This window comes from Mauremys reevesii, linkage group 7 (assembly GCF_016161935.1).
Source record: "Mauremys reevesii isolate NIE-2019 linkage group 7, ASM1616193v1, whole genome shotgun sequence".
In the NCBI taxonomy this organism is placed as follows: Eukaryota; Metazoa; Chordata; order Testudines; family Geoemydidae; genus Mauremys; species Mauremys reevesii.
Genome location: NC_052629.1, coordinates 83,056,621 through 83,083,943, shown reverse-complemented (window position 1 = coordinate 83,083,943; position 27,323 = coordinate 83,056,621). Strand labels below are relative to the sequence as shown.

Genomic DNA, 27,323 nt, shown 5'->3' with positions numbered 1-27,323 from the left:
TTTCACTTGCTGGGGGCTGAGAAGAGTATCTCAGCAACTCACAATGCTGGGAAATCCAGCAGAGTGTCACAGGGCAGAATGTTCTGAGGGAATTTGGGACTGGGAGGGTGTTGGGATCATTCAGCGAACAGTACCTGGTTGGTAGAAATCAGGGTATGACTTGTGTGCTTGTCTGCTGGCTGTGGTGGTGTCTGGGCTGAGAGCCATAGCAGCATAGCATTTAAGGCACCCGAAGTTGCAGGGCAGGTGATGACCCAACCTCTCACTAGTCTGGGCTGAACCCCAAAGTGTCACAGGATATGTGGTGCAAGCTTGCATAGTGGTTTGTTTTACCCTGACTTCAACAGGAGATGAAGGTGCTCACCCCTCTGCAGGTTTGGATCCTGTTGTGGTGAGAGCTGGGTGGGTCCTTTTGCTTTTTTTTTCTCCTTATGTCCTCCAGTCATGAAAAAGTCCGCCTATCACACGTTCATGCACTTCCATGATTTTATAGGAACAGTCCCCATTTTTGAGTCTTTTTCTTATATAGGCTCCTATCCCAGTTTTTCACATTTGCTGTCTGGTCACCTTAGTTGTTTTCAGGGTCAGAAAGAAAGGGCTTGTTGAGACTTTCTCTAAACATAAGTATTTGTCACCTCATAAACAATCCTCTGAAATGTTGTTTACATTGCTATGACTTTTTTTTATTTAAAGATAGTAAAGGACTCTATATGTCCACAAATGCATTCACACTCTTCAGCCTCTTCCAGAAACTCTTGTCTCCAGCTTAGAAGCAGGAAGAGAGCTGTTGTTTTTGCTCTGTAGCCACCAAGCCATCCACTTAGCTTCAGAGGTTTGCTTTCCATTATAACAGTTCTGCTGCAGTTCTTGCAATATAAAAAAATTCAGACTAATCTGGGAGAGGGGTTCTGACTAGAAGTGAGGTACATTTTCATAATGTTGGTTTCCCCTTCCTACCTTAAAAATAGCTCAAGTATTGCTTTGTCTAAATATTCTGCTACTGTGATCACTTGTATGTTACTGAGTAAACAATAGGTGCACTTGTGGGTTTCACATAGGATAATACAGCAGTGAGCCTCACCTTTTCTGTTATGGTAACAGATTAAGTCTTAATTGGAACCAGCCAGTGCCACTATCTAATGTACAATAGAGTTTGATTTGCTCCAAATTGAGAATCAGAGTTGGTTTTGGAATAACCAAATACTGTTGAGGTTTGGTGTGTGCACAAGCGAATGGGAGGCAGATAGGAGTGCTCAGGAACAGAACCCATAACAGAGACCCATCTCTAAGGGAAGAGAACACCTAAATATAATTATGGGGGTGGGGGTGAGTAATGTGCTATACTGTGTCCCCTGTCTCTTCCCTCCCCCGGCCATGCACAAAGTTACGGAGCCTTATGTAAGGAAGTAGCACTTATTGCGGTTGGTCATCTTGTGAAGACAGTTTGTGGACAATGGCAAGCTTCAGATGGTCTGCCCTGCTTCAGGGTATGTCTACGCTACCCGCCAGATCGGCAGGTAGCGATCGGTTTATCGGGGATTGATAGAGACGCGATATATCGCTTCCCTGAACGTGCTCCCGTTGACTCCAGAACTCCACCAGGGTGAGCGGCGGTAGTGGAGTCAACAGGGGGAGCCGCGGCCGTCGATCCCGCGCCATGAGGACGGGAGGGAAGTCGAAATAAGATACTTCAACTTCAGCTACGCTATTCCTGTAGCTGAAGTTGCGTATCTTACATCGACCCCGCCCCTTAGTGTAGACCAGGCCTCAGTGTGGTGTCATGGTAGCCAGTTGGGGGAGAGGATACATAAGAGCTCAGAATGACTACGCTGTTTAAAAACTTTTGTGTCATTATACAACTGAGCTAAACACTGCACTCATGATTGACTTAAAATGTACCTTGCTGTAAAGCCACAGAAAATTTGTAAGGTCTGGGAGATCTGTTTTGGCAGTAGGTTCTCTGCTTCACTCTGATAAACAATCTTTATCAGCACTGCACTCTAGGAGCTTAGTGTGTGTGTGTTTTAATCTGCTTATCTTTCTCAGTGTGCATGGGGAGCAGACAGTGAAGTAAGAATAGAGAAAACAAAATAACTAACCAGACCAAATCTGAATAACTCTTTTGCGAAGTCTTTCTAGTTCCATGGCAAGTGGATGACAGTCTTCTAGATCTTTGGTTTAATAATTCTGGACTTCTTACAACTGATGTCTAGATTGTTTTGATGTCAAAATATGAATAAAAGGATATATTTTCTGAAGTTACATACCACAGTTACCTATCATACAACATGTCCAGCTCGTGCTACAGGTGGCTAGCTGCTGTGATCCAGAAATTTGGCAGGATTAAATCCCCAAATCTATTTTGTTTTAATGTTATGTAGATCAGAAAATCAATAATATTGTTTTACATCTTGTCACTAAATGTTAATCTTGCTGTTTTTAAACAATTACCATGTTCACTAGGCCTGGCTGGAAACTTTATAACGCCTTTTCATGGGAAGAAATATTTTAGTAGTTTTTATATTAAACTTTGACAGCAGGTTTACAAATCCCTTTCCTTGGAGCGGAAAAATGAACACTGTTTTACAAAGTAACTGCTTCCAGTTTAAAAATAAAATTTTGATTTATGGCTTTTTTTTCCCCCCGTCCCTCTCCAGATCTTCTTCCACCAGGAGTCTGCAATCTCCTTAACCCTGCAGCTATCTACGCAAATAATGAGATCAGCTTGAGAGATGTTGAGATCTATGGCTTTGATTATGATTATACATTAGCACAGTACTCTAATTTATTGCACTCTATGATATTCAACACTGCCAGAGACATACTAATTGAACAGTACAAGGTAAACTTCTGAAAAGAGGATGGGTTTCTTTCATTAATCTTACTGCTTTCTTTTCCCAAAAATCTTTTAGTAAAGCATTCTCTGGAAAATGTGCTTATTACCACTGTGTACGTATACATTATCTATGGTAGTGATAGCTATGTAATTATATATTTCATGAACCTGGCACACTGTCTGCTAATCCATTTCCCTTGGGATTTATTGTAACATTGCAAATGTCTGAGCATCTTCAAAGAGTTGCCACTATTTAAAAAATCAACACAAAAAACATGGTCACCACATATCCTCCTAACTCCAAATCAGAAGATGGGCAATAGCCAGTCCGGGACTAATGATGGGCCCATGTAGCCCTAGAAACAGGTGATTTTATTTTTATAGTTAGAGTATCAGCCAGGTAATAGTTGTTTTTAATAAGTTTTCTAGACTAAGTTCTTAAATAGGCACATCCAATGATATGATATATGTTCCCTTGTCTTGTTTTATTTGACAAGTTAGCAGCACTTTCTGTGTTTAAGAAAAGAAATACAAAGCTGGGTACTTCAATATACGCAAATTTCTATAGGGGTGTGGCTGAAACTGCAATATTTTCCCTAGTGCCCATACCATGTCACACAATGGTTTTGCAATGGCTTTTCCCCCAGTCATTTTAGGGCTTCAGGTCCATTTATTCTCTCTCTCTCTTCCCCCCCGCCCCCCTCCACCCCGTGCCTCACTCATTCTTTCACAATGGAGCAAAACTAAGTGGTGGGACATAGGACAGCCTGTAACAATCTATTTAAAATTGGGATGGAGGATTCTTCCAGAAAATGGGGGGGGGGGGGGAATTATCAAAAGAACCAGTATATTTATGCCAGGATTTTCAAAGCAGCCTGAAGAGTTAGGCATCTTAACTCCCTGGTTCTCTCTCTTTAAAGAATTCCAGCCTACATCTTCTGCCATATTAGGATCTCTGAAATTGTTGTGATGGGTACAGAATAATGCATACAGAATAGGACCCTTACAACCTTCAGAATGAATAGTCTGCTCATTGCATGCTAACTGACGTGGCATCTGACAAGATGAATATGGCTTATAAATAAATCACTGACAATTTAAAAAAAAAGGCAGTCTGTAGAATTTGTGGGTGTAGGATGACAGATGCCAGGAATTTTAAAATGGGGAATGTATGATATTGACTATATCTATTGTTACTAGGGCTTGGGGGAATAAAAAATATATGGAGATATACCTATCTCATAGAACTGGAAGGGACCCCAAAAGCTCATCAAGTCCAGCCCCCTGTCTTTGCTAGTAGGACCAAGTACTGATTTTTGCCCCAGATCCCTAAGTGGTCCTTTAAGGATTGAACTCACAATCCTGGGTTTAGCAAGTCAATGCTCAAAGCACTGAGCTATCCCTTCCCCCCCGCAGACACTTACTAGCCACAGGTAGCTGTGAAAGACTAGGTCGGGAGAGAATCTGTATCTGCAAGGTCCGGGGGAACACTCTGATGAAGAGTCCCAGATGCTGGGAAGGGTGGAGGGTATTAGGATATCTATCTCATTGTCTAGCATGAGTTCTAGCTAGAAAGTATCTGAAACTTGAAACTCCACTTCCTCTGATTCATCAGCCTCTTTCAAGCCCCCTACCCCTATCCCCCCTTCTTAATAATTTTTCATGTGTAAGGAGAGTGTTGTCCACCAGGGAGCAGCTCCAGTGTCTGCCTATGGCTTTTTTTGGGGGCGGGGAGGAGGGAGCTTTTTATCCCAAACTGCAGCAGCATGAAACTGACAAGCTTCTTTCCATTGCTGCTCAGAAGAGACTTCAGCTATATTAATTTTGCTTGGTGCCTGCTTCAGAGCACTGAGCAACAGCAAATACAATGCAATTGTCTATCTGCACACCTGGGAAGAAAGCCCTGAGGTGTTCCAAATTTTGAAGTTAATGATAATGTGCACAAAGATTTAGAAATAGCTTCTTTTTTATTAAAATGAAATAAAACGCCAAAAGCTTAAATCATTCAGCAATTGGTGGCTTAGTATAGCCTTTTCTCACACTCTTTGGGAAAACCTCACTTATATGATGAATTTGGTAAGTGGATTTCAAGCCCGTCTCAAGGTACAGTTACCCTTTTTAGGGCACTAGCTGTTTGGTGTAAGAGTTAGGGATCAATTGCCCAAGCAAACATTCCAGTTTGTAGAATCCCAAATCTTGGCAGTTGCATTATAGTTTTTTGGCATCTTTTGGTTCACTTAGGCCACTGTTGGATGGAGGGTACTGGGATTTGATGGGCTACGGGGACTGATTCTGTATGTCAAATTTTTCATTCTCTTGTCAACTGGAAAACTTTCTTGAATACCTGGCACAGCTTCACTGAACTAACTGCTTTCTCATTAAATATTTTCCAGTATCCAGAAGGACTCAAGAAATATGATTACCTTCCAGGATTCGCCATCAGAGGGCTTCACTACGATGTGCAAAAGGTGAATGACACAAATTTAAATTTCATACTTGCTTTCCCTTGAACGGTAGTGATCTGCCTGTCACATAACTCAGTCCCATCTCTTTCCTGTAATGACAACTGATACAACAATCCCCAGTGCATATTCTTCTGAAAGCTGTTCTATCTGTCCCTGCATAGGTTCTCTTAGATTGTAAGCTCCTTGGGACAAATCGAACTAATATAAAAGGCTGGCTACGTGGTGTCTTTTCTTTCTAATTCTTTCTCTTTCAGTATTTTAATACCTTTTAAAATCATTTTCCTTTCACTACTTCCAGTATTTGAAATAGAGTGCCAGAACAATTCATTAAGCTTTGTAGCTTCTCAAGATATTCCTTCTGAAGCCCTGTAATGTTTGAGAGGCTTAGGAGCACACAAAGTGCTGGCAGTTAAACAGCTTATATTCAGTAGGGAGACAGACAATTACTGGTACAAGCTAGTCTTATTTTGATAGTCTGGTTATTTCTGAACCAATTAAGTGTGTTCAATCAATTCAGCGTAACTAGAGAACGCACCCTTTTAAAGAGGAATGAAGGCATTTTAGATTTCCCAGACTCTCTTCTCTTCTGCCCAAGCTAAGATGTAATGCTGAAACTGACATTATGGCAACAGTCTGTCCTGAATGTAGGTTTCTGGCTTTGCAGCAGGAGAGATTGTCCAATAACTTTCTGTCTTCTGCTTGGTACTATCCAAGCACAGATTTCTAAAATAAGAGCACACGTCAATCAGACGCCAAGTAAACGCTTCCTTTCAGTGGGTGGGTAGTAGTGTGGGCAGCCTCATTTCTCATTTCAAACCACCTGAAAATCAAGCCCTGTGCAAAAGGAGCATACTGCCTATTTGCTTTGGTTCAGCATAACTGCATATTCCTGTTCAGAAGTTGGGAATGGAGGCTTGACAATAGTATGGTGATATGCTAGATATGGGAGTGCCTTTTAGTTTAGGAACATTGGGGAACAACGTAACCTGCACTCATAGTGGTGAAGGGACAAATTGTTCTGATACCACACTGTTATCTCTGATTCTCACAGTGGTACTGGGTTAGTCTCAGAGGCTATACTTGATTAAATTCCATTATGACTATTACCTAATGCCTGGGGGAATGAAAAAGAAGGCATACCTTGTGACTAAAGAAGATCAATATTAAAAAAAAGGGAAGGTCTAATGTTCCCATTCTGGTTCAAGAATGGGAACTTGAGCATGGAGTAAAAAAGTAAAAAGAAAATAAGATTTGGCACAAAAACTTGAATTATTAGTTCTGCTTAAGTAAGATGTGACTTGTTATAGATCTCCTTACATATAAGCCCCTCCCTTGCTATGTGTACACAAAGGATTGTTTTAATGTTAAAGAACTGCTGTACTCCATTCCTCTTCCACCTGCAGCCCCCTGAAAAAGTTTGAAATAGGTCCTGAATTGGAATGTAATATTATGTAATGCTTCAGGTCATGGTAATTTGACATTTTTCCCTGTGATGCTTCAAAAATATTGCAGTGAAGGGAAAAGTGATTTAAGCACAACTTAAAAATACATTCAGATTGTTAGTTTTAACTAGAATTCATTTTTTTACCATTTTTTTTATTTCTTTGGGACATCAGTAAACTTAATCTGTTTTTCCTGACTAAATTTCTACCAAATGCTACCAATGAAGACTGTTCACTGTTCTCTCTTCACAGAGTCTTCTGATGAAGATTGATGCTTTCCATTATGTCCAGTTGGGGACTGCATATAGGTGTGTCAAATATGAATGCATTTACTAAATGCCCCAAGGGTTCACACTGAAGATGGAGTGCAAAGTCGCACGTCTTTAAAGTTTTTTAACTTGGGGAAAGCAACCTTCTCTAGCTTATCCTGTCTCCACTTGCTAAATAATGATTCCAAGCTGCTGCCTGACATGCAGTTACAGGTGGCTGTGGTTTATTCAAGCATATGAAGCCAAGTGTGGGAGTGAAAATGTAAATTTTTTTTTTTTATGGACAATGATGCATCTGATCTCTTACCCACTAAGTCTGCAGATTGCAGTGCAGTCTACTTAAGGCAACTTTTCTAACTAAGTCATTGGACTAGGGAAAGACTAACTCTTGTAGAGCTGTCTATACATGAAAAAAGCCTGTCCTAACAGGTGTATGCTCACCAGTGCTGGAAAGAGAGCTGTTTAGAGGTGAAAATAAGGATATGAAATTAACTCCATTTGGACTGAGGCATTTTTCTTGAGTGTAAAAAGTTGAGTAAAGTGCCCAGAAAAGTAATAGGGAGGGAGTGCCTTTCTTAAACAAGTGGGCCAGAAGTCCTTGAATAGAGCACTGGTATGTAGCACACAGGTTACTTTGGCTGCTCTTGAGTTCACTACATGCTGCATTCTGGCAGTTGGAGTGACACACTTGATATAAAAGCTTTTCAAGTCCTAATCCTGTCTAGTTGTATAAGGACCAGCAAGTTCCACTGACTTCCCTAGGAGACTTGAACCTGCTCAGCACCTTGCAGGATTGGACTTGAAGACTGTCCTTTTAGAAGCAAGGAAACCGATACAGAGCACTATAACAAATGCTCCAAAGCAAAAACTGAAGCCCTTCAGAGAACGTAAAACAAAATATTTTGCTACTTTTTTGGTGGCTGGAATAGTTAAATATTTTTTTCCAAATGAAGGCAACTAATGGCTAATGTCCCCACCATACTTCTAAACTCTACTTTTCGCCAGTGACTCCCAGATGAAGCACCTCAAATATTTGCCAATGTTAAGCAAGCAATTCATTTACACTGAGGGAGCATGTTGAAGCTTCAGTATTGATTGTCCCCTCTGTCTCTCTTCTCCTCCTCCCTCAACTCCCCCCAAATAGGAAACAGGTACCCAAAGGTAAATACTCTACAGAGTTTCACCACTGCCGTCAGCACCTTCAATAACAGTTGTGCATTATTGTTTGCAATATACAACATCATTAGACTGGGAAGGATACAATTAATGTCGTGTGGAACTCTGTCTGGACCTGGCCCTAGGATTTACAGGGACCTAAACAAAGTAACAAATGTGTGTCAACATCAGCTTCCTCTGCCACAGGCTGTGGTGGCATCCCACCTTAAATTTTCTTTTAATTTTATTTTTTTGAGGCACGGTTGATGCCCTGCTTCCTCTCCCCCAGTCTCTTTGGATTGGGACAAGGCCAGAAGGTGCAGCCAAAGCACAATGTTCTATGTGGGGAAAGGTGGCTAAAGAATTCTGTCATGAGCTATTGGTCTCATGCTTGGGTGGAAATATACCTCTCAGCATCATAGTGTGGGACATGTACATGCACAGTGAGATGGCATAACTTCTTAACCCTCCCATCCCCGAGATCCATCTCCTGCCTAATGAATTCCTCTTTGCTTTTCAGCAGCCAGTGTTGCAGTTGGCAGGAGGTTTCAGTCAGGTCTTGCATTCCTTTCCATATCACGCCCCCTCTCTAAGATTGCAAAAGGGTGGATCAGTGGGACTAGATCCCTTTTAAAAACATGTAGCTCATTACAGCAGTGCTGTACAGGGGACTTTGTTCTCTACTCTGTGTGTGCATACAAATCCACTAATATTGGAGTTTCCCCTCTGCAGTGAAGGCTGGTGTAAAGTCATTGAATATGTTTATCTGATTCAGCTTTGCCAAGCAAGAATAGACAGTGAAGGGGAATTTTTTTTATTTAAATTAATTCAGGGAACTAAATCAGTGAGGGCCAACTTTTGAGGTCCTAATTTGGGTAAATTTCTACTGATTGCAATGAGTTTATTTTAGATTTACAATAGAGACCTAAGACTGTCCATTCAAAGTCATGCACTCCCTTGACAGTTCTTAAAAACACAGTTTGTGGGAGTACAGACATGGGATTTGGCTCCTAATGATGTTATGGCAAAAGCAAGAAAAGCCTCTTTAAAACATCATCAATCATTCTGACTGTTCTATTACCCTCTCCCAAGTACCAATATCCTATATATTTGAAGCAGACCTGTCAAAGCATGAGAGAGACTGCAGTAGGGAACCATCCTGCACTGTTCCTTTTTTTTATGATGATTATTTTTAGGATTCTGTATTAAAAGTAGTACTCATAAAATGGTGTGTGTTTTGTTTCCTGAGCCTTTTGACTATGGAAGCTGACTGTGTTTTACTTGCGGAACAGTGCCTTTTCGCAGTTAAGCTCTGATTACATTAAAACCCCAAGATTGCCAGAGGCAGAGTTCCAAAATCAAAGAGAATTTCTTTCTTTCAACACTGCCGTGTTTATGGTTCCCAGGCATTGCACCAGCCTTCTCTGAACCTGTATAAGAGGGTTATTTCAAATAATTTTTTTAAAGCTGTTTATAGAAACTGACTTTGTGTAAATATTTAAATTTCCTTTTAACAAATAGGGTAACTTAAAAAAAAACTCTCTTCAAAGAGAACGTTCTGATCTGTTGAGTCAGAAGAAAGGGTCATCATTGGCTTGATGAGTAAATAGTTTGCAAAACAAGTAATTACAAAAAACTGTATACATGTGTGCATCATCTCCACATCTGCAGACTAATTTTATGTAGCTTTTTAAATCCTGAAAGCATGGTTGAATGTTGGGCACATATTAGGTAAGGTTTACCCAGGTTGAATTGTCTTTTACAGAGACACCCTTCTTGGTTATGAAAGCTAAACTAACCAGTAAAATATATTTTAGCCTCTATTCTGTGTTAAAAATATTTGCAAGTTGTACAAAGCCACATGAAACTTTCTTACACCATCACAGTTTCTTGCCATGTTAAGTTAGTAATACAATAATTACCGGAAGGAACTCTGGATGAGTTTTAATTATACAATGCTGACTAGCTTAGATTGTACATTGGTCTTTGGTCGATATATGTGCGCGCGCTCGCGCTCTCTCTCTCTCTCTCTCTCTGAGAAGAAGTATGGAGAAGCCTTGCATATCACATTAGTCTGATCTTGCTGTGGCAAGATCAAAGCCAGCCACATCTGTTCAGTGGTGCATGTCTTCCTTGAGATAAAAATATATGGAACCAGAATCTTTCCCAGGTTGACTAAATCAAGGTATAGAGAAACTTCTCAATCAAGCTAGAGCCTGTAAACTATCTTGAGTAGGTAAGTCCCTGGCAGACTGCAAAGAGCTACAAAAGGATCTCTCAAAACTGGGTGACTAGGCAACAAAAGGGCAGATGAAATTCAATGTTGATAAATGCAAAGTAATGCACATTGGAAAACTTCCCAACTATACATATAAAATGATGGGGTCTAAATTAGCTGTTAACACTGAAGAAAGAGATCTTGGAGTCATTGTGGATAGTTCTCTGAAAACATCCACTCAATGTGCAGTGGTGGTCCCGTGGAACTCCTTGTCAGAGGATATTGTGAAGGCCAAGAGTGTAAGAGGGCTCAAAAAAGAACTAGGTAAGTTCATGGAGGATAGGTCCATTAATGGCTATTAGCCAGGATGGACAGGGATGGTGTCCCTGGCCTCTGTTTGCCTGAAGCTGGGAATGGGCGACAGGATGGATCCCTGTTCTGTTCATTCCCTCTGGGGCACCTGGCATTGGCCACAGTCAGAAGACAGGATTCTCGGCTAGATGGACTTTTGGTCTGACCCAGTATGGCCATTCTTATGTTATGTTCTTATGTACCTGTTTACAAATGTCCTATGGAAGATTCTCTGCTCTTTCAGATTGTGAATATGAGTGAAATGCCATGTGGTGGTAAAAAAGACTTCATGCCAATATCCACTTCTTGTCCACTTTAGAGCTTGATAAAAGGAGATAGATTAGATAGCTCTGTCTCCTCTCTGGTTTGCAGCCCATTTAGTGATGCAATTTTTTGTGTGATTTATCTTGTAGAGGGCTAAAGCCAGTGCCTGATGATGAGGTTATCGAATTGTATGGTGGTACCCAGCACATCCCACTGTACCAGATGAGTGACTTCTATGGCAAGGTATTGTAGGCAGCACTTCAGTGCATTCTTTAAAACTGATATGTTGGCTTTTACTATCAGCTGGGAACCTTGCAGTGTAAGGAGTAAGTGAAAGTGACTATAGCTTCTTCCAAATTAGAAAAGAACAGCACTTGCCAGTTTAAACACATTCTGCTTTTGTGGGAATTTACCCCAGAGCTTATTCAAGGGGGTATAGAAGCTGAGACCTGCCTGTGGAAAATTTTTTTTTTAATTGTTGGGGTATTTGGTCCAGAACTCGATAGCTCTCGATTAATAATGACGTATGGTGTATTCTACATTCAGGTCACCCATTCAATTCCAGCCCGCCTCATTAATGACAGTCAGTCCATTTAACAGCAGTTGATATCTGCAAAGAGCCAACCCCTGTGTGTATTCTCTAATGAACAGGCATCCCAGCATAGTAAGTACCAGGGTGGATTTGATTTAAATCACTAGTCAGGAAGACTCGATTTAATCATGGATTTCTACATAAAAGTGCATTCTTGTTGGTTGTTATAACATATTCTTCACAATTCAGATGTAGGTTTCATTTTTAGAAGGTACGCACTATACATTTTTAAAGTGATTTATTTTGAAAACTTTTCAGATTAGTTTTACAGCTATATCAGAAAATGAATGAATGTTTGGTTATTTCATTTACCAAAGGTAATTGAAGCAGATAGTTCACCTCCCAATAACTTCATAAATATCTCCAATTCAACAGGCTAATCATTAATATTTGGATGATTATCTTGCCCTGCTGTATTAGGAAGAGAACATCACCAGACAGACATTACAATTTTTATTTAACTAAAACAACATTATGTATTCTGGATTTTTTTCTCCAACAGCAAACATAATATTTTAACAAAACAAGCATATGACTTTTTGAATTTAATTAAACATTCAAGTTTTTTAAAGTCAGGTTTGTTTTTGTTAAAATTATTTTTAACTAAAACAGTTAAATGAAATATTAAAAAGACTGTCAGCCAGGTCAACATAAGAAACTTAAAATATTGCTTCTGCAGCTAACTCAATTGTCTTCACTTTCATTTTTCTGTTTGTTCACAATTGGAAAAGAAAAACAAGCTTTCCTGCTTTTTCAGGTCCCAAATGATTTCTTCCCAAAGGAAGAAAATATTCTTTCTACACTGGCAGAAGAAGCTACTACTGTTAAGTGAGATTATCACTTCAACAGTCTCTGAATCCAAGTGCTTAAGTGACTTCCCCCAGTTCACTGGTGTGACTTCTTTAAAACATCATCAGCAAACATATATATTTCTTGAATGGTTCACCCTTAGCTCTGAAGTTTATTATAGCTAGCCATCATCCCTCTATAATGCCATAACATGGACATCCAGCAAACACCTCTTCTTCAGCAGTTAAGGTTTGACCCTGGTACTGAGTATTGAGAATATTTGCCCATTTTGTTTTTTTATGCTTGTAATTTAATTCTGTCATTGAATATATCTCTTTTTAAGATCTCACTCAGTTCCTTCCAAATTTCAACAGCGTCAGCAATAAAACAGCTATTTCCCTGCATTTTGTTCAAAGCTACAGAAATAGCCTTCAGGGTACTCAGCATGTGTTCAACATTTCTCTTAATCTCAATGTTGAAAACTTTGGCTGTGACAGTGCCATCTATTTTGTCACAATTTTGTTCACACGATGCCATCAGATTAGGCCAGTTCTTGATATAGTCCTCAAAATAGTCCACTACCGAGTTCCATCGCACGTCCCGTGGGAGAGTTAGCTTGGTTCCTCCCACTTTTTTTAGAGCAGCTGCTGCAAAGTGGTTGTTATGGAAGTATTCTGCAATTTCAATATCATTAGCCTTTTATTTCTGGAACACTGAAGTCTTTGGCTAGGAGGTGCATCAAATGAGCACTGCAACTGTATGTTAGCTTGGGACTCTCTTCTAAATAACTTATTCTCATCTTGGATACATTTGCAGCATTGTCTGTGACCAAGCTGCATACTAGAGATTAGAATTTTTTTCAGTTTGTTATAGCTTTTACTGCTGCTACTTGTAAGTATTCTGCTGTGTGTGCATTTCCTGATGTATCAATTGTTTCTGTAAGAAAGACATTCCCTTGTCACATAAGCACATACAACAGGATCATTGTGGACATTGCTCCACCCATCAAGACTCAGGTTAACAATTTTACCTTCTAGACCTTTTGCACACTGCTCAATTTCTCTTTCATACATTTTATCCAGTAATTTGCCTGTGACATCTGCTCTGTTGGATGGACTGTATCCTGGTCGTAATGACTGAACCATGTTAATGACATGTGGGTTCTCAATAATACAGAAAGGAGAGTTTGTTGCATAAACAAACTGGGCAAGTTTTTCATCAATTACCTTTTTTGATTATCTGCTGGTTCTTACCATAAACTTATCGATGGCTGTTTCTGGTTTTTGGTTATTTTATCCCCCCCCCCCCCCCCCCTTTTTGCTACAGGTGATATACTGTGGCTATGTGACATACATGATGTGACTGAAACACTATCATTGGCAGGTAACTCCTGAAACTATAGAAAATGATGGTGATCTAGAAGGTAGATAGTCTTTAGAACCCTGTATGTTGAGGATGGATTATCCTAAACAAAATAAGTCAATGCAGTTTTATTTAATTATTATTACCATACTGTTCGTTTAGTATTACTCATTTCATTCACTGACACTCAATACTACTTTAAAGGTGAAATTGTAAAAGGAAGATCTGCCTATTTCAGCTATTTATCTTTATCTCAACTGCATCTAAAATGCTAGTACCATAGAGTAACAACTATATATTTTTCTTTCTCAAACATGAGAATTCAAGAATAGTCCAGAAGGAAGACAGGCAGTTCTTAAGAAAGAAGTATGAAATAAAAAAAGTTTACCCACCTGAAGATCCTGCATGTTCAGACATGTTCCTATCATTATCTTCAATGCAGCTTCCAGGGCCGGCTCCAGACCCCAGCGCGCCAAGCGTGCACTTGGGGCAGCGTGCCGCGGGAGGGTGGCAGGCGGCTCCGGTGGACCCCCCGCAGCTCCGGCGACCACCAGAGCGCCCCCTGCGGCGTGCCGCTGTGCTTGGGGCAGCGCAAATCCTAGAGCCACCCCAGGCAGCTTCCTCCTGAGAAGGAACACTTCTATGATATTGTTTCATTCAGGCAACTAGGCCTTGCATTTCTTTGTTGCTCTGTTTGCATTTTGCACACATGTCTGTCTTACCTGCAGGTAAAGGAGCTTAATTAAAATATTCCCAAACTGGGCCTCTTTTTATGGCCTGCTGCTATTACAGGTTTTCCCTTCTAGTGAGAGAATGGTATGGTAGATCTCAAATCAATGAAGGCTACACTCAGAAAGACCTCAAGACTTCTGGAATATGCTGCTCAAACAGTTTAACATTTGGTTCTACTGCCTGTCCCTCACTTCTCACATTTATCTCCAGACTTCTTCTCCTTGTCCAGATCTGTTCCGCACCCAACAGTCTTCTATTCTTTGAACTTTTTGAAACTTTTCACTTTTAGAGAGAGGTAAGGGATTGACTCGGTGTATACACATTTGCAGAGGGACAATTGGGTTGAGGTCTGTTATTTCTCACCTCCTATATTTTATTTTATTTATGGATTTATTTATTTTAAAACATTTTTGCTGTTATCTCTGGAGACATAAATCCACAGTTTGAGAACTGCAAAACTAAGCATCTCTGATAGTGCTCAGTCTAGAACAGGGGTTCTCAAACTGGGGGTTGGGACCCCTCAGGGGGTCACATGGTTATTACATGCAGGGTCATGAGCTGTCAGCATCCACCCCAAACCCCGCTTTGCCACTAGCATTTATAATGGTGTTAAATTAAAAACACTTTTTTATATATTTATGAGCGGGGCTGCACTCAGAGGCTTGCTGTGTGAAAGGGGTCACCAGTACAAAAGTCTGAGAACCACTGGTTTAGAAGATACCGAATTCCATTGAGTAGATAGAAAGATTAACCTAAATAATCTATACAGAAGCCCCTGGAATCCCATAAGACTGGGTCCCTAATCCATGATCTATTGGAACTCATTTACAAAACTTTTCTTAAACATTACATGAATATATTGTCTCATACTATAGAATTAGAATTTTTAATCCCTATTCCATGATGAGATACATTATAGCTCAAAGATCTCTTTAGATAGCTTTTTCCCTCAAAAAGCATTTTTAAATGTTATGTTGGATTTTATACTTCCATTGGCTTGAATACTATTTCCAGAGAATGAATGTGCATTGGCTAACCTTGAGCCTGGATGATTATTCAAGTGCATGTATGAGCAGCACAGACAGCCAGAGAAATCCATCTGCCTTCAGCGCTGCATAGGGCTCCAGAAACTGCTTTTTAATTATTCTCTGTGGATCAGATTCACTGGTGTTTGGATTTTTTGCAAAGTCAGAGATCTGGCAATATTAAGTTTTTCACTGGCACTTTTCAAATTTGTCTACATTGGCTGCAAAGGAACCGGGCTGGAGTCAAAAATTCTTTTTAGAAGAACTGTCTAGCTTCGTGCCATGGAAGTTTTGGGAAAAACTAAGTTCATAAATCCCACCCCTAACCTCATTTCAGACCCTGAGTTGGTTCTTCTGGCATTGGTGAATCATCTGGTAGCTGAACTGCAGGCTTCCTCAAAACATTCCAGTAATACCCCTATAGGTCAGTTGTGCTAAGTCAACAACCCAAGGTCACTTTGATTTCTCTATCACGGGAAAGGCTAATCTGAGCTGTTAGCCCTTTGGAAAAGCAAATACTTTGTTTGTGGCCAAGAATTATTCACAGCTCTTAAGTTGTGTGAAATATCTGTGTACACACTACTCATAAATGTAACCCTTTTTGTGAATAGCAAACTGCCAAATTTTTTAGACTTGCACTCGCCCTAAGTATGAAGTATAGCTACAGTAGTACTTGTGCTCTAATATAACTAGTTACCTTTCTTTGTGATCTCTTAGACACATTAACATTTTCATCAATTTTTTTCCTTTTGTTCCCATTTTTGATACCAGGGAGATAGTTTTATTTATTTATTTTTTTTCAATTCTTCCCCTTTTTCACAAGGAGAATCTTCCTTTGGTGATGAGCAATGAGGATCTGGCTTGTTCAGGAGCCAGTCAATAATACTCTGTGCATGTTAGAGAGACAGGGTCGGGGAGGTAATTTTTTTCTTTTACTGGACCAACTTCTGTTGGTGAGAGACAAGCTTTTGAGCTTACACGGAGCTCTTCTCCAGGTCTATGCATGTGTGAGACATGTGCAAAGGCCCCTCAAATATCACAGAACATACTTCAGTCCCTACTGGGGAATCAGGACTTAAATTTGCTCACATGTTGGGCAATCCATGGTAGATTTTTATTATTGACTCTTGCTAGTAGGCAGATGACTGACACTTAAGCATGTTAAGAATTTATTACATGGATTAAAAGGCTAATGTGTGTAATGCTTTGTATGGCTCCTTCTGGAAACAGTGCCCTGCCATGGGCTAAGATGCACACATCAGTTTTAGAGAGGGTCAGGTTTATTTTATGGAACTAGAAAAACTGAGATTCTCCCTCTTCAGCTTGTTTATGCGGTGTTGACAAACTTGGTTGAACCGATCTTAAATATAATTAGGAGAAAAGCTATTTTCTTATTCTCTTCCAGACTTTTTTAATATTATCATTCCAAACACAACAGTACATGTTGCATAGGATTTGTGGTCAAAGACCCAGAGATCCAACAAGTCTCTCATCTGCTGTTAGGTATTAGTTCTGGTTCAGCAAATCCTCTCTACTATATCTTTCACAGCTGAATGCAAACTTTTAAACTTCCTGTGTCGGTAGTGTACTTCGAAGGAATTATTCAATTCTAAACCATTAAAGACCAACTGAATTAAATAAAATGTATAATGAGAGAATTGGAAGTGTATATTAGAATCAGAAATATAGAACATCAGTGCAAAGTTCCTACAAGTACTTTCCAAGGAACTAAAGCTCTAAAGCTATCGTTTTCTGTGCTTCTGCTGATTGCTTACTAATTAAAACAGATTCCCCCTAAACTCCTGATGTTTATCACAGATGTTTGGCTTGCCCTCTTGGTTTCTAACCTGGAGCTATGAGAGTTAATTTTGGTGGATAGTAAATCCATAAGGATTTACACCTCTTAAGTTCAGAGGTGTAATATTGGGCTCTGAACTGCCAACTTTTTTTCTTTTTTTTTTAAAAAAAAAAAAAAAAAGCCTGGAAGGGAGAAGCATTAGAAGGGGGCTTGGCTAAAGTATATGAATTACATTATGGAGGGCATAACAGAAACTGATCAGTCCCTCCTCCTTGTTATACAACTCCCATAGTATGAGGAGATGAGTATTCAGTTACTCTGTGGAATGCACTGTAATGAGGTCATGGACTAAATACTGTAACTAGATTTTAAAAGGGGATAAGTAATTCTATGGCCAAGCTAAAATATAAATAAACCACTTTGTGGTCTAATCTCAAAGACTCTAACATCAGGAGGGACCAGCATGATCTCCTTGCCATAAGGTTCAGGATGGAATTCTTCAGACACCTCTTGACATTCTGTTGCTGCATACATGCATTCTATGGGGTTTTGGTTTTCCCCTGAAGTATCCATTATTGACCTCTGCCAAAGGCAGGGCATTAGTCTTGATGAACCAATGGTCGGATTAAATAGACAGATACAGTGTTCTTGTCATCTTAGTAGTGCCAGAATGCTCTTGTGCAATAAATATAATTAAATTTCTTCATACTGAAATATGAGAAGTAATACAAGTTGTTACATCAGTTAATAAAGAAGGTGCTGTCTCTTGGATGAGATGTAAAAATAGGTCCTTACTGCTTCTGGTCATTAACAATCACATGACGCTTTTGCAAGAGCAAAGGTCTCAACATGAGTCTCCTAACCAAATTCCAATCTAGGTAGCTATGTTTTATCAATTAAAATGTCACCTGTATTTTGACACTCTTGCAATAGATATAATCTAATACAATGGATGCACCAATGGACTCTTCCATCTGGGATGAAATGGAACAGTATCTTAACTTAACTCTGTGCAGGTTGCCTGGATGCAACACTTCTTTGTGGCCTGGTTTGAGGAACTGGCGCACAGTTTCCCTCAGTAATGGTTGGACATGGAGGGGGAGGAGGAGGAGCTGTCATTGAGCTCTGTGGTAGTGCTTTTGTCATCATGGGGTTGGGGACGCTAAACATCTGGAAAATGTTTCTGGAAATGCTCGATCTCTTGTGCCTGGTGAAAGATGCCTACTGCGTCTAGAGTGTTTGACCTACATTTCTTAGTGAGTCAGCACTCACCCTCTCTTCTTCAGGGGTACACTTCCTCATATCTGTATACTATGTGCGTATACTTTCCATGTTACTGACTTTATATGCATTGACTTTGAGGCCATGGACGTGCTGGAGTGTGCTGGGCCTATAGGTCTCTATTTGCTAGGGAATTTGTTTATGGGTCAAACTTCCAGGCTCGGAGGTTTGCAATGAGTGCACAGACATCCTTAATAGCTAGACAGAAGATAGATTCTTGAGCAATTCGAAGCACTTCCCAGACAGCTTTTCCGTCACCAGATGTCTTTAATTAGTGCCAGAGTGGCTGTGAGAATAGACAAATGAAAAGCTAAATTACTCATTCATCTGCAGCTTTCAGGAGAGATTTGGGAATCTCTCTTCCAAATTTTAGTACATCAGAAAGAGATGCAGTGGTGATTATTTTGTATCTGTTCTGGCAAAGTCCTGTTGTATTTAAGAGGAGAGAGCTCTACATGTATAAAGCTAGCAAATTGTATTAAACTAGAATTCGTGGTCCAAAACCTGCTGTTTGATGCGATTTCTAGAGTAACATCTGCTCACAGCGGGGCCAGATTAGGCTCAGTCATTTAATTTTTTATTACTAATTTTATAACTTTTACAATAAACTCAGCCTTTGTATAATTAACGGGATTGAAATAACTGGGGAGCTCTTGCATTGTGTGGCATGAGTTTTCTGGCCATTGTTATCTTTTGGGCACACATTGTTTAAATCATTTTGCTACTTGTTGATCAGTTAAATACCATCTGAAACCTCATCAGGAGAATAATTAACCATAACACTTCGAAGTGTTGATGCCTTTGCATCCGAGAGTCTTGAAACACATCATAAACATTTAACTAAGCCTCCTGGCACTCTTGTGGGATGGATATGGAGGATTTACAGGGACACCTGTCGCCCCTTCGGGAGTGGAACACAACCATTTCTCAGTGCACTGCAATGTTATACAGCAGTTCTGAACAGGAAGTGAAGAATACTGTATTAGGTTGGCTAATTCCCCGTATCTTATAAAAAGTGCTGTGGTTATCTAATGACCACAGTGGTCAGGAAACCTGTTTTGTCAAGTGCTCCAAAGAACTGTTACATTATATAAGTACCTAATTTAAGGGCAGAGTGCCACCTACTAAGTCGCTGATGCATCCTGCAGTACCTAGGCTTTCTTTGGAGGTCTCGTCTGGAAACTGATGTGAGCCAACCCTAATTAGCTTGGTGGGGAACCCAGTACAAGTCCCCCCCCGACCGCCTTTAATTGGCATGGGAAACCATTCTGAACTCTTTAACACCACGTTCACAGCTTTCTTGCAATTTCTAATACAACTTTTTTTCCCCTTCTGATCAGGGTCCTTCAATTAAACAATTCATGGACATCTTCTCCCTTCCTGAAATGACCCTGCTCTCCTCTGTTATTGACTACTTCATAAATCATGGCATTGAGTTTGACCAGGTTCATCTTTACAAGGACATATCTGTGAGTATAAGGAACACCTGAAATGCAGATGCAATAGTATGTATATGGCACAGTTAATCTTACGTTTTTTTGTTGCTACTTGTGAACTCTGCACTGTCCAAACTCAAGTGTTTATTATTTCTAACATCTAGTTTTTTAATTGGGGAGGCTTGGTGCACATACAGTGCTTTAAAAAAAAAATTAGTGATCTTTGTATACTATTAGATCACTGTATTATTATTATTTATTATTATTATTTTAACATTTATTTTGGTAGTGTTTAGAGGCCTGTTAGGTCAGGGCCCCAAAAATGACAGAAGAGTTGAATTATTTAATTCAATGTGCTTCAGGAAGTCCCAGCTTTTATTTGTAGACCATTGTCTGATCCTCTTATTTAAAAGGGGCAATTTAAAAAAAAAAAATCAGACCCCCACCCCTCCAAAAAAAAAAAACCACCCAAACCCTTAGCATTGATCTAATTATTCTGATGTTGCTCACCAATATAGGCAGGATATTTCTTCACTCATGTGAGGGGATTATTGACTAGCTTAATGGCTTGGTTGTATTCTGAATTTTCAGTTAATTTATAGGTAAAATTTTGGTGAGTCCCATGAGTCCTTTGACCTAAATAGAGCCCTAAAAGACTCCAGGTCTCCCCCTATGTAGGACACATGGTTTCTCCTCCATGGGCAGGGGCTCTCAATTCCTACTTGATTAAGTGGGGTCTTGTGAGAAGCAGTGTGCAAACTTTCACCTAAAGGTAAGGACTGCATTGTTGCGCTTTTTGTCCCCCCCGGGTGGGGAAGAATGTTCTAACCTTGTTAACTAACTCTCAAGGTAAAATCCTAGTGAAGACAAGGTAGTTCAGGGTAAACCTGCTAACGTGTGAAAACTCCAACTGCTTTCTTAACTCACGTTGACTAAGATTTTTACCTTGTGTTAACTCATCATTTTCCTAGGGAAGATGCATCCTTTCAACTCATACTATTCCAAAGTGTAAGAACAACTGGATAAGGGCTAACTGATGATGATCTATTTGACCCTGTGGCCTTAGTATCCTCCTGGAGTGATTGGAGGACAGATAGGTTATGTGATGTTAAGAGCATGGATACTTTGAGTATCACTTTTTTTTATAATTAATTGCAAAATACAAAAAGATCTGTGAGCTAAAAGATGTTTGTGTTTCGAAACACCAACTGAATGCTTACACTTCAGAAAATGGGAAGCTTTGTTCTAACTTGAACCTAACCTAGAGTTTTCTGTTGCACTGATGTTTGGATTTAAAATACAGGTATTTGTATAATCAAAACATGGAATCCTTTTTCTCTTTCTGCTATTAAGGGTTGAAAAAAAATATATATGCAATTGGTACGAACCGAGTGTCTGATTATTTTAAACATTCTAAAGGACAATTCAGTAAGTAGATTAATCTGAAGATGTGCTTTTCACCATTACAGTCTGAAACTTTCGCCTTGTATAGCAGATGAAAGTATATAAAATAGCTGTGTAATTTTCAGCTTCTGGGAGCTGTCCTACCAATGTTGTAATAATATACAGGGGAGGTGAAAAAACTACAGAGGTGAATATACATGGCATATTTTATTTTAGTACTTGGGTGGCTGGATATCAAGGTGGCAAAGGCCTTCCTGAATTGCATTACACTTATTTAGTCTGGTTTTGGAGTGAATCCTGAGGAGTCATGTCAATGGTTTCTTCAAAGCCATTGGATGGATCTACGACTTGGGACCAAATGACTGTACTATAGGTATAGATAAGCACATTTAAAAGAGTGCCATTAATAAATGGCAGGCAACAATATTCACTACAGTGTGATCCAGAAGAATGAGTGCACTGTCAGATTCTTAAATTCTAATCCTGGCTGTTGCATTGGCTTGCTCTTTGGCCTCAAGTTACTTCACCTTATCTTCTGGAGTTTCTCATCTGTATAAAGTGGATGCTTACAACATATACCTCACTGGGTGCATTGTGTGGGTTGATACCTGGTCAGCACTCTGAACATGTAAAGCACAATAATTATTAATCAGCCTGCTGTGCTGTGTTCTGATGGGTGTCCAACGAATGCAGAATGGGGGGCGAGGGGAATCTTGTCTGATTTGAGGACTAATGAGGGTAAATATACTTCTTTAAAACTTTACCTGTTCATGTCACTACTCCCCTGAGGCTAATTCTTGTGTTTTGGAAGGCAAAGAATCTGCCAGGCATGGTTCAGAATGTTGTTCAGCAAAGTAGGACAGAAGTTCTTGTGAAGAAATAAATACAAAACTCCTCCCACTCTGTTGCTAACTTCTAGAATTGAGCATTCTCAGAATAATGATGCACATACTTTGGTAATAGCTTTGGGAAACAAACTGGCAGCCCCTCCTCCACCCCTTGTAGGAAATCTTTTTTAGTGAACTAAAAGGTATTTTTAGGATCAGGCTCATGTTGGAAACACTTATCGTAACTCTTGCTGTTAGTGGGCAAGAAACATTTATCATGGGCAATCTAAACATTCACAGTTATCTTGGGGCACTTCTCAAAGACCTGCTGTCGTCTTTAATATGAAGCTTGGCACTGTGTACTGGTTGAAAGGTCAAATATTTACTGATTGCCCCAGGGATTAAAGCAAGTGAGCAATTTGTTCACGGGCTCCAGTTGGTCTGCAGTCTTGGTATTGGGGGACAAAGCGCATAACTGTTTATCGGCCCTGCCATCCTTCAGAGAGCTTTTCTAACATCACGTGGCATCTCCTAGGGTTTTCAAGGTTCCAGCTGCAATACAGCTCCAGGCTCTCTTTTTTTATTTGTGTGGGATAAGGAGTCTGCGACCAAGGAGCCTAGCAAACCTGGTGTTCTTTTCTCCACTATGAATATAGTTTTGGCACATAAGTACTTACTGTTGTCTGCTTGTGTCACCGATGTCAGGCCATTAGAGAGAGTTTTTTTTTTTCCTGCACAGGAGCTTGCATTTGTGGTGATAACCCCATCGCTGTTTGGTACTTGTGCCTCTTAATCTAGTAGACTGATCTATTGGTCAATGACATGGGGCATCGGTTTTTAGGGTTTAACCAGATTTTCACTTCTGAACTCCAAATGTCGAAAGACTTAAGCCCAATTTATTAAATATGTACCAATGTGCGGTTCAAATCTTCAGTACTGTTCCTCCGTCAGCAAGCGATTAAATGGCCTTTGACTGGCTGCTGAATATCAACTCTGCTGCCGCCACCACAAAAGAACCCTGTAAGCATCTGCTGCTGCATATAAATGTTTGTTTAAAATTATTGTAGACCCTGAATATAGGAATCTGCAGTGAAGGGGTACAACACGTGATATAATAGAACGTGTCTGATCTAAAAATGTCCAGTTTAAGCTCCTTAGGAAAAATTTAACTCCTATATAATCTCCAAACCCTTACAAATGAAAAGTGTGTCTGTAACTCACTCACTCCCCACCCCCAGAAATTGGTGTTGGCTTTAAAAAACAGAAGTAAACCAGATTTAACAAACACAATCTGAAAATAGGATGGTTTAAAGAGTGACACTCTTGGAACGAATGTGTGTAGCTTGCTGGCCTTGTTAGATGGGATGTTGGGATTCTTGGTTGGACAGGTCCAAATAGTGCATGGCTGCTAGTCTCTTTCATACAGACTTTCAGGAAAGAGACAGACACCCATGCACTATTTGGGATTCCTCACCCTATTGTATATAATGAAAGAGACACACATAGGCAGATCAATATATTTTTTAAATGATCCTTGTTTATATAAGGAGAAACTTTTTGGTATATGGTGTGAAGAATACTATTGTTTCAACACCCCTTAAATCTTGGCACAGACACCTGCACAGAACAGGTTAAAATTGAAGTTCTGCATCAGACTAGATGTTCCCTTCAGGAATTTCCAATTTAAAACTCAAAGCTGTCGTTTTCCCCTTTTTTAGGATGCCATTAAAGATGTGCATGTGAAAGGAATGATGTACAAATGGATTGAGAAGGACATGGGTCAGTTAAGTTTTTAAATCCATTTTTCTTAATTTTCAGTGCTAATGCATATTTTATTGAGTGTTTACATGTGTAAATGGATTATTGGTTTTACAGTACATCACCAGACCAGAACTGATAGTGATAATAGTAAGCTACAGTAAGGTCATGTTCATAGCTTATGCTTAAAGCTATACGAGGAGTTGAAAGAGGTATTTTGGTACTGACCAAGGCTGCTTTACAAAGAAAAGAACAGTCCTTTCATTCCTCTAGCATTATTTTATTTGCCTATAAGTTGGGGATATTAGCAGTTAAGTGGGGAAAAAAGGCCATAGCTATTGTAGATGAGCTTTTTTTCCCCTCCCCTCCCACTATATAGTCAGCCCTATGACACTGTAATTGTTCATCTTGTCTTTTTACATTTACTTGCCTCCCAAAAGCACATTAACTCACTTGTGCATGGGGGTGGCAAACTCTTCTAGTACATAAAGCTAGCTTTTTATTTTGTTGTTGCTGTAATTCTCTATTCATCTTGCTTATTATTTCAATAATTATAACACTGTGTACCCAAGAGTATGGGCCTCTGCATTCCACATAATGTCACGTAGGTAACCTTTTTTAAAAACCCTCTGGCAAAATTTTAAATATGTGGGTGGAAAATATTGATAGTAAAAGATGATACACACTTGTGGGTTTTTTTAACAGAGAAATATATTCTTCATGGGGATGAAACTTATGCTGTCCTAAACCGACTGGTTAACCTCGACAAGAAACTCTTCCTTATTACAAACAGCCCCTTCAGCTTTGTGTAAGTATCGTCTATTATGAAAACAATATGAATCAATGGTTATAGTTGCAAGCATTAGACTATATGGTTTGGGGCCTATTTTCCTCAAGGAGGAAGGTAGTAAACTGGATGTTTTTAATGGGACATTTCAGTGGAATTCTATTTGATTTGGGGGAAAAGAGCTGTGGCTTGTGGTAAAATATTATTAAACATGCATACCGCACAAGAGTTCTTTTGTCTTTGAGGGAGCTGTTGTTCTAACTTTCTTTTGGGGCTGTGACTGGCCAGTATTTTGCCATCATTTTTACTATTGATACCAACAGAGCAATATCTCCTGAGCCAGCAGACTTGCTGAGCTTTGAGGGTAGGGTAGAAGGAGAATTCCTTAGTCATGGTAGGAGTAAGTTAGTGATCAACAACTGGTGTGCAGCCAAATGGAGTCAGAAGTTTTTTTGAAGTCTCTGCGGTTCAAGACTTTTATTACATTTAAAAAAAAAATGTATTAAGCCCAATTGTAATAAGCTTTTATGGATTTCACTCTGGGGATTACTTGGAATATTAACTTTTCCACCTGTTTGCAGAGATAAAGGAATGAAACATATGGTTGGCAAGAACTGGCGGGATCTCTTTGACATGGTCATTGTGCAAGCTGATAAACCCACCTTTTTCACTGATAGACGCAAGTATGTTCCATTGTAGTGTGTTGCACTGCTGCATTGTGGCTTGTAGAACTTTTCCGAAGCAAACATTTCCCTCTGCTTTCTCTCTCCACCCATCTCAAAAGTATTGTTATCAAAACTGTCCACCCTCTTGGGGGAGGGTGCGAGTGTGTGTATTAGATCATAAATTCTAAGCCTGGTGCAGAATTGGGTCCCCTGCTTCCCAATATTCATTAGCCAGATGCATCTATTAGGGCAAATATATTCCTCCGTTAATAAAAAGCAGTTCTATTGAAATCCTAAGCAGAATTTGTTCCTAAATTTGGGGCACTTAACAAAGTTAAATCAGAAGTTTTATGGTACAAAAGAACAGAATAGCAGAATGCTTTGTCTGAAAGCTGAATATGCCTGGACATTGTATAACTTGTGAATGTGCCAGTTTTTTTCCCTTGCTGCGCTTAAGAGGACTTCCAACAAATGGCAAAGTAACTTAAGTTGGGTGGTTTCTTAATTATTTGGTACTTTCACTCTGTATGTGGTGGTGGATTTTTTTTTTTTGTTTTTTTAATTTTTATTCCTTATTTCTCTTTTCAGTAACTCTTATACTTGGTGACTAAAAAAAGCATTCCTAGGAAGACATTTCTGACATACCAGTTTTTCATTTTTTATTGGTAATGATTTCCTTTAGACTTGCAAAATAAGAAGGGAGAAGTGGTCATGCTGGCTCTTGAAAACAGATATAGAGAACCTGTATCTTTTTACAATGCTGCCTCTACTTATGAATGACACAATTTTATTCTATTATCAAGAGCAGAGAATATTCTTTTTAATCAAGCCATTAGCCCAGTTAGGAGTGGAATTGTTCAGCGTTTTCCCCACTCATTAGGCATATTTGCTTGGCTTTTTTGTTTGCAAACCAAAAATCTGATCAGTTCAGCAGGGAGGTGGCTTTCTACTGAAAACCAGCTTCATTTTTATTGACGTGGATAACTATTTCCTTCATTACTGCATATTTTTGCAAGTCTTTATCTGTAATGCTGCTGCTGTTCATGATGAAAGTGCAGGATTCAGTTGTGCTCACTCAGTTAATAGTGCACATCTACCCTGAACAAGACACACCCTCTGAACACAATTAGTAGCCTTAGCAAAAAGGGCCTGGAGATAACAGACCATGAAAATTAGGTTGCCTTCTCATCTGCTACCTAGAGATATTTCAAGGCATAGGTGAATTGGGAGGTTCATTTTGAGAGGCTTGTGCTGACGCTGTCTGTAATTTAACTGTTTCTGCCTACCTAAAGAACTTCACTATCTAGTGCTCTAAAGCCAACATCTTTCGCCAGCACTACATTAACTTTAAAGCCCATTTCCTAGTAGTATAAATGTTCACATCAATTGACAACAGTGAACCAGTTTAACTGTTTGTGGTGATCTGTTGTGGCACTGTTACAGGCCACCTACGCTGTCTGGCTTCAGGCTAGCCACTGCCTCCTTTTCCTCTCGCTCAGCTTGGCTCTCCCATACTTCCCTCTTGGTTTGGTTGCTTCGGCGACTTGGCCTTCCAGCTAAGTCCTAAAGAAAAATCCACCCCTTCTGGGGTCTTCAAGTCCAGAACAGTCTTCCACCCCAGTCTCAAGCTGAGTAGAACCCTTCTTTTCTGAGGATCAATCTTCTCTTCAAACTTCAAAACAGCTTTCAGCCTGCCCTCTGAGCTCAACTCGTAGCCCTTCCTGGGCTCTGCGGTCTCCTAGCAGCCCTTGAACTCCCCTCTTGTGCTCCTTTTGGGTCTGTACTGAACACTGATTCTCCCTGGGTTTCCTACTTGGAGTCTCCCTTCTTCCCTCTAGCTCTCCACAGGTGTCTGTCTTGTCTCCTT

At 39.8% G+C, this 27,323-nt stretch overlaps 1 protein-coding gene across 1 annotated transcript in view; it reads left to right on the top strand.

The window, feature by feature from the left end:
* Positions 1-27,323, top strand: part of NT5DC2 (5'-nucleotidase domain containing 2) — a 54,847-nt gene that overhangs the window by 9,801 nt on the left and 17,723 nt on the right. Inside the window, exons 2-9 of the mRNA XM_039482227.1 lie at positions 2,658-2,842; positions 5,230-5,304; positions 6,996-7,051; positions 11,150-11,243; positions 19,920-20,048; positions 23,965-24,025; positions 24,710-24,812; positions 25,373-25,474. Of these exons, the coding sequence (XP_039338161.1) occupies positions 2,658-2,842; positions 5,230-5,304; positions 6,996-7,051; positions 11,150-11,243; positions 19,920-20,048; positions 23,965-24,025; positions 24,710-24,812; positions 25,373-25,474 (805 nt within the window). The remainder of the gene's footprint in view (positions 1-2,657; positions 2,843-5,229; positions 5,305-6,995; positions 7,052-11,149; positions 11,244-19,919; positions 20,049-23,964; positions 24,026-24,709; positions 24,813-25,372; positions 25,475-27,323) is intronic.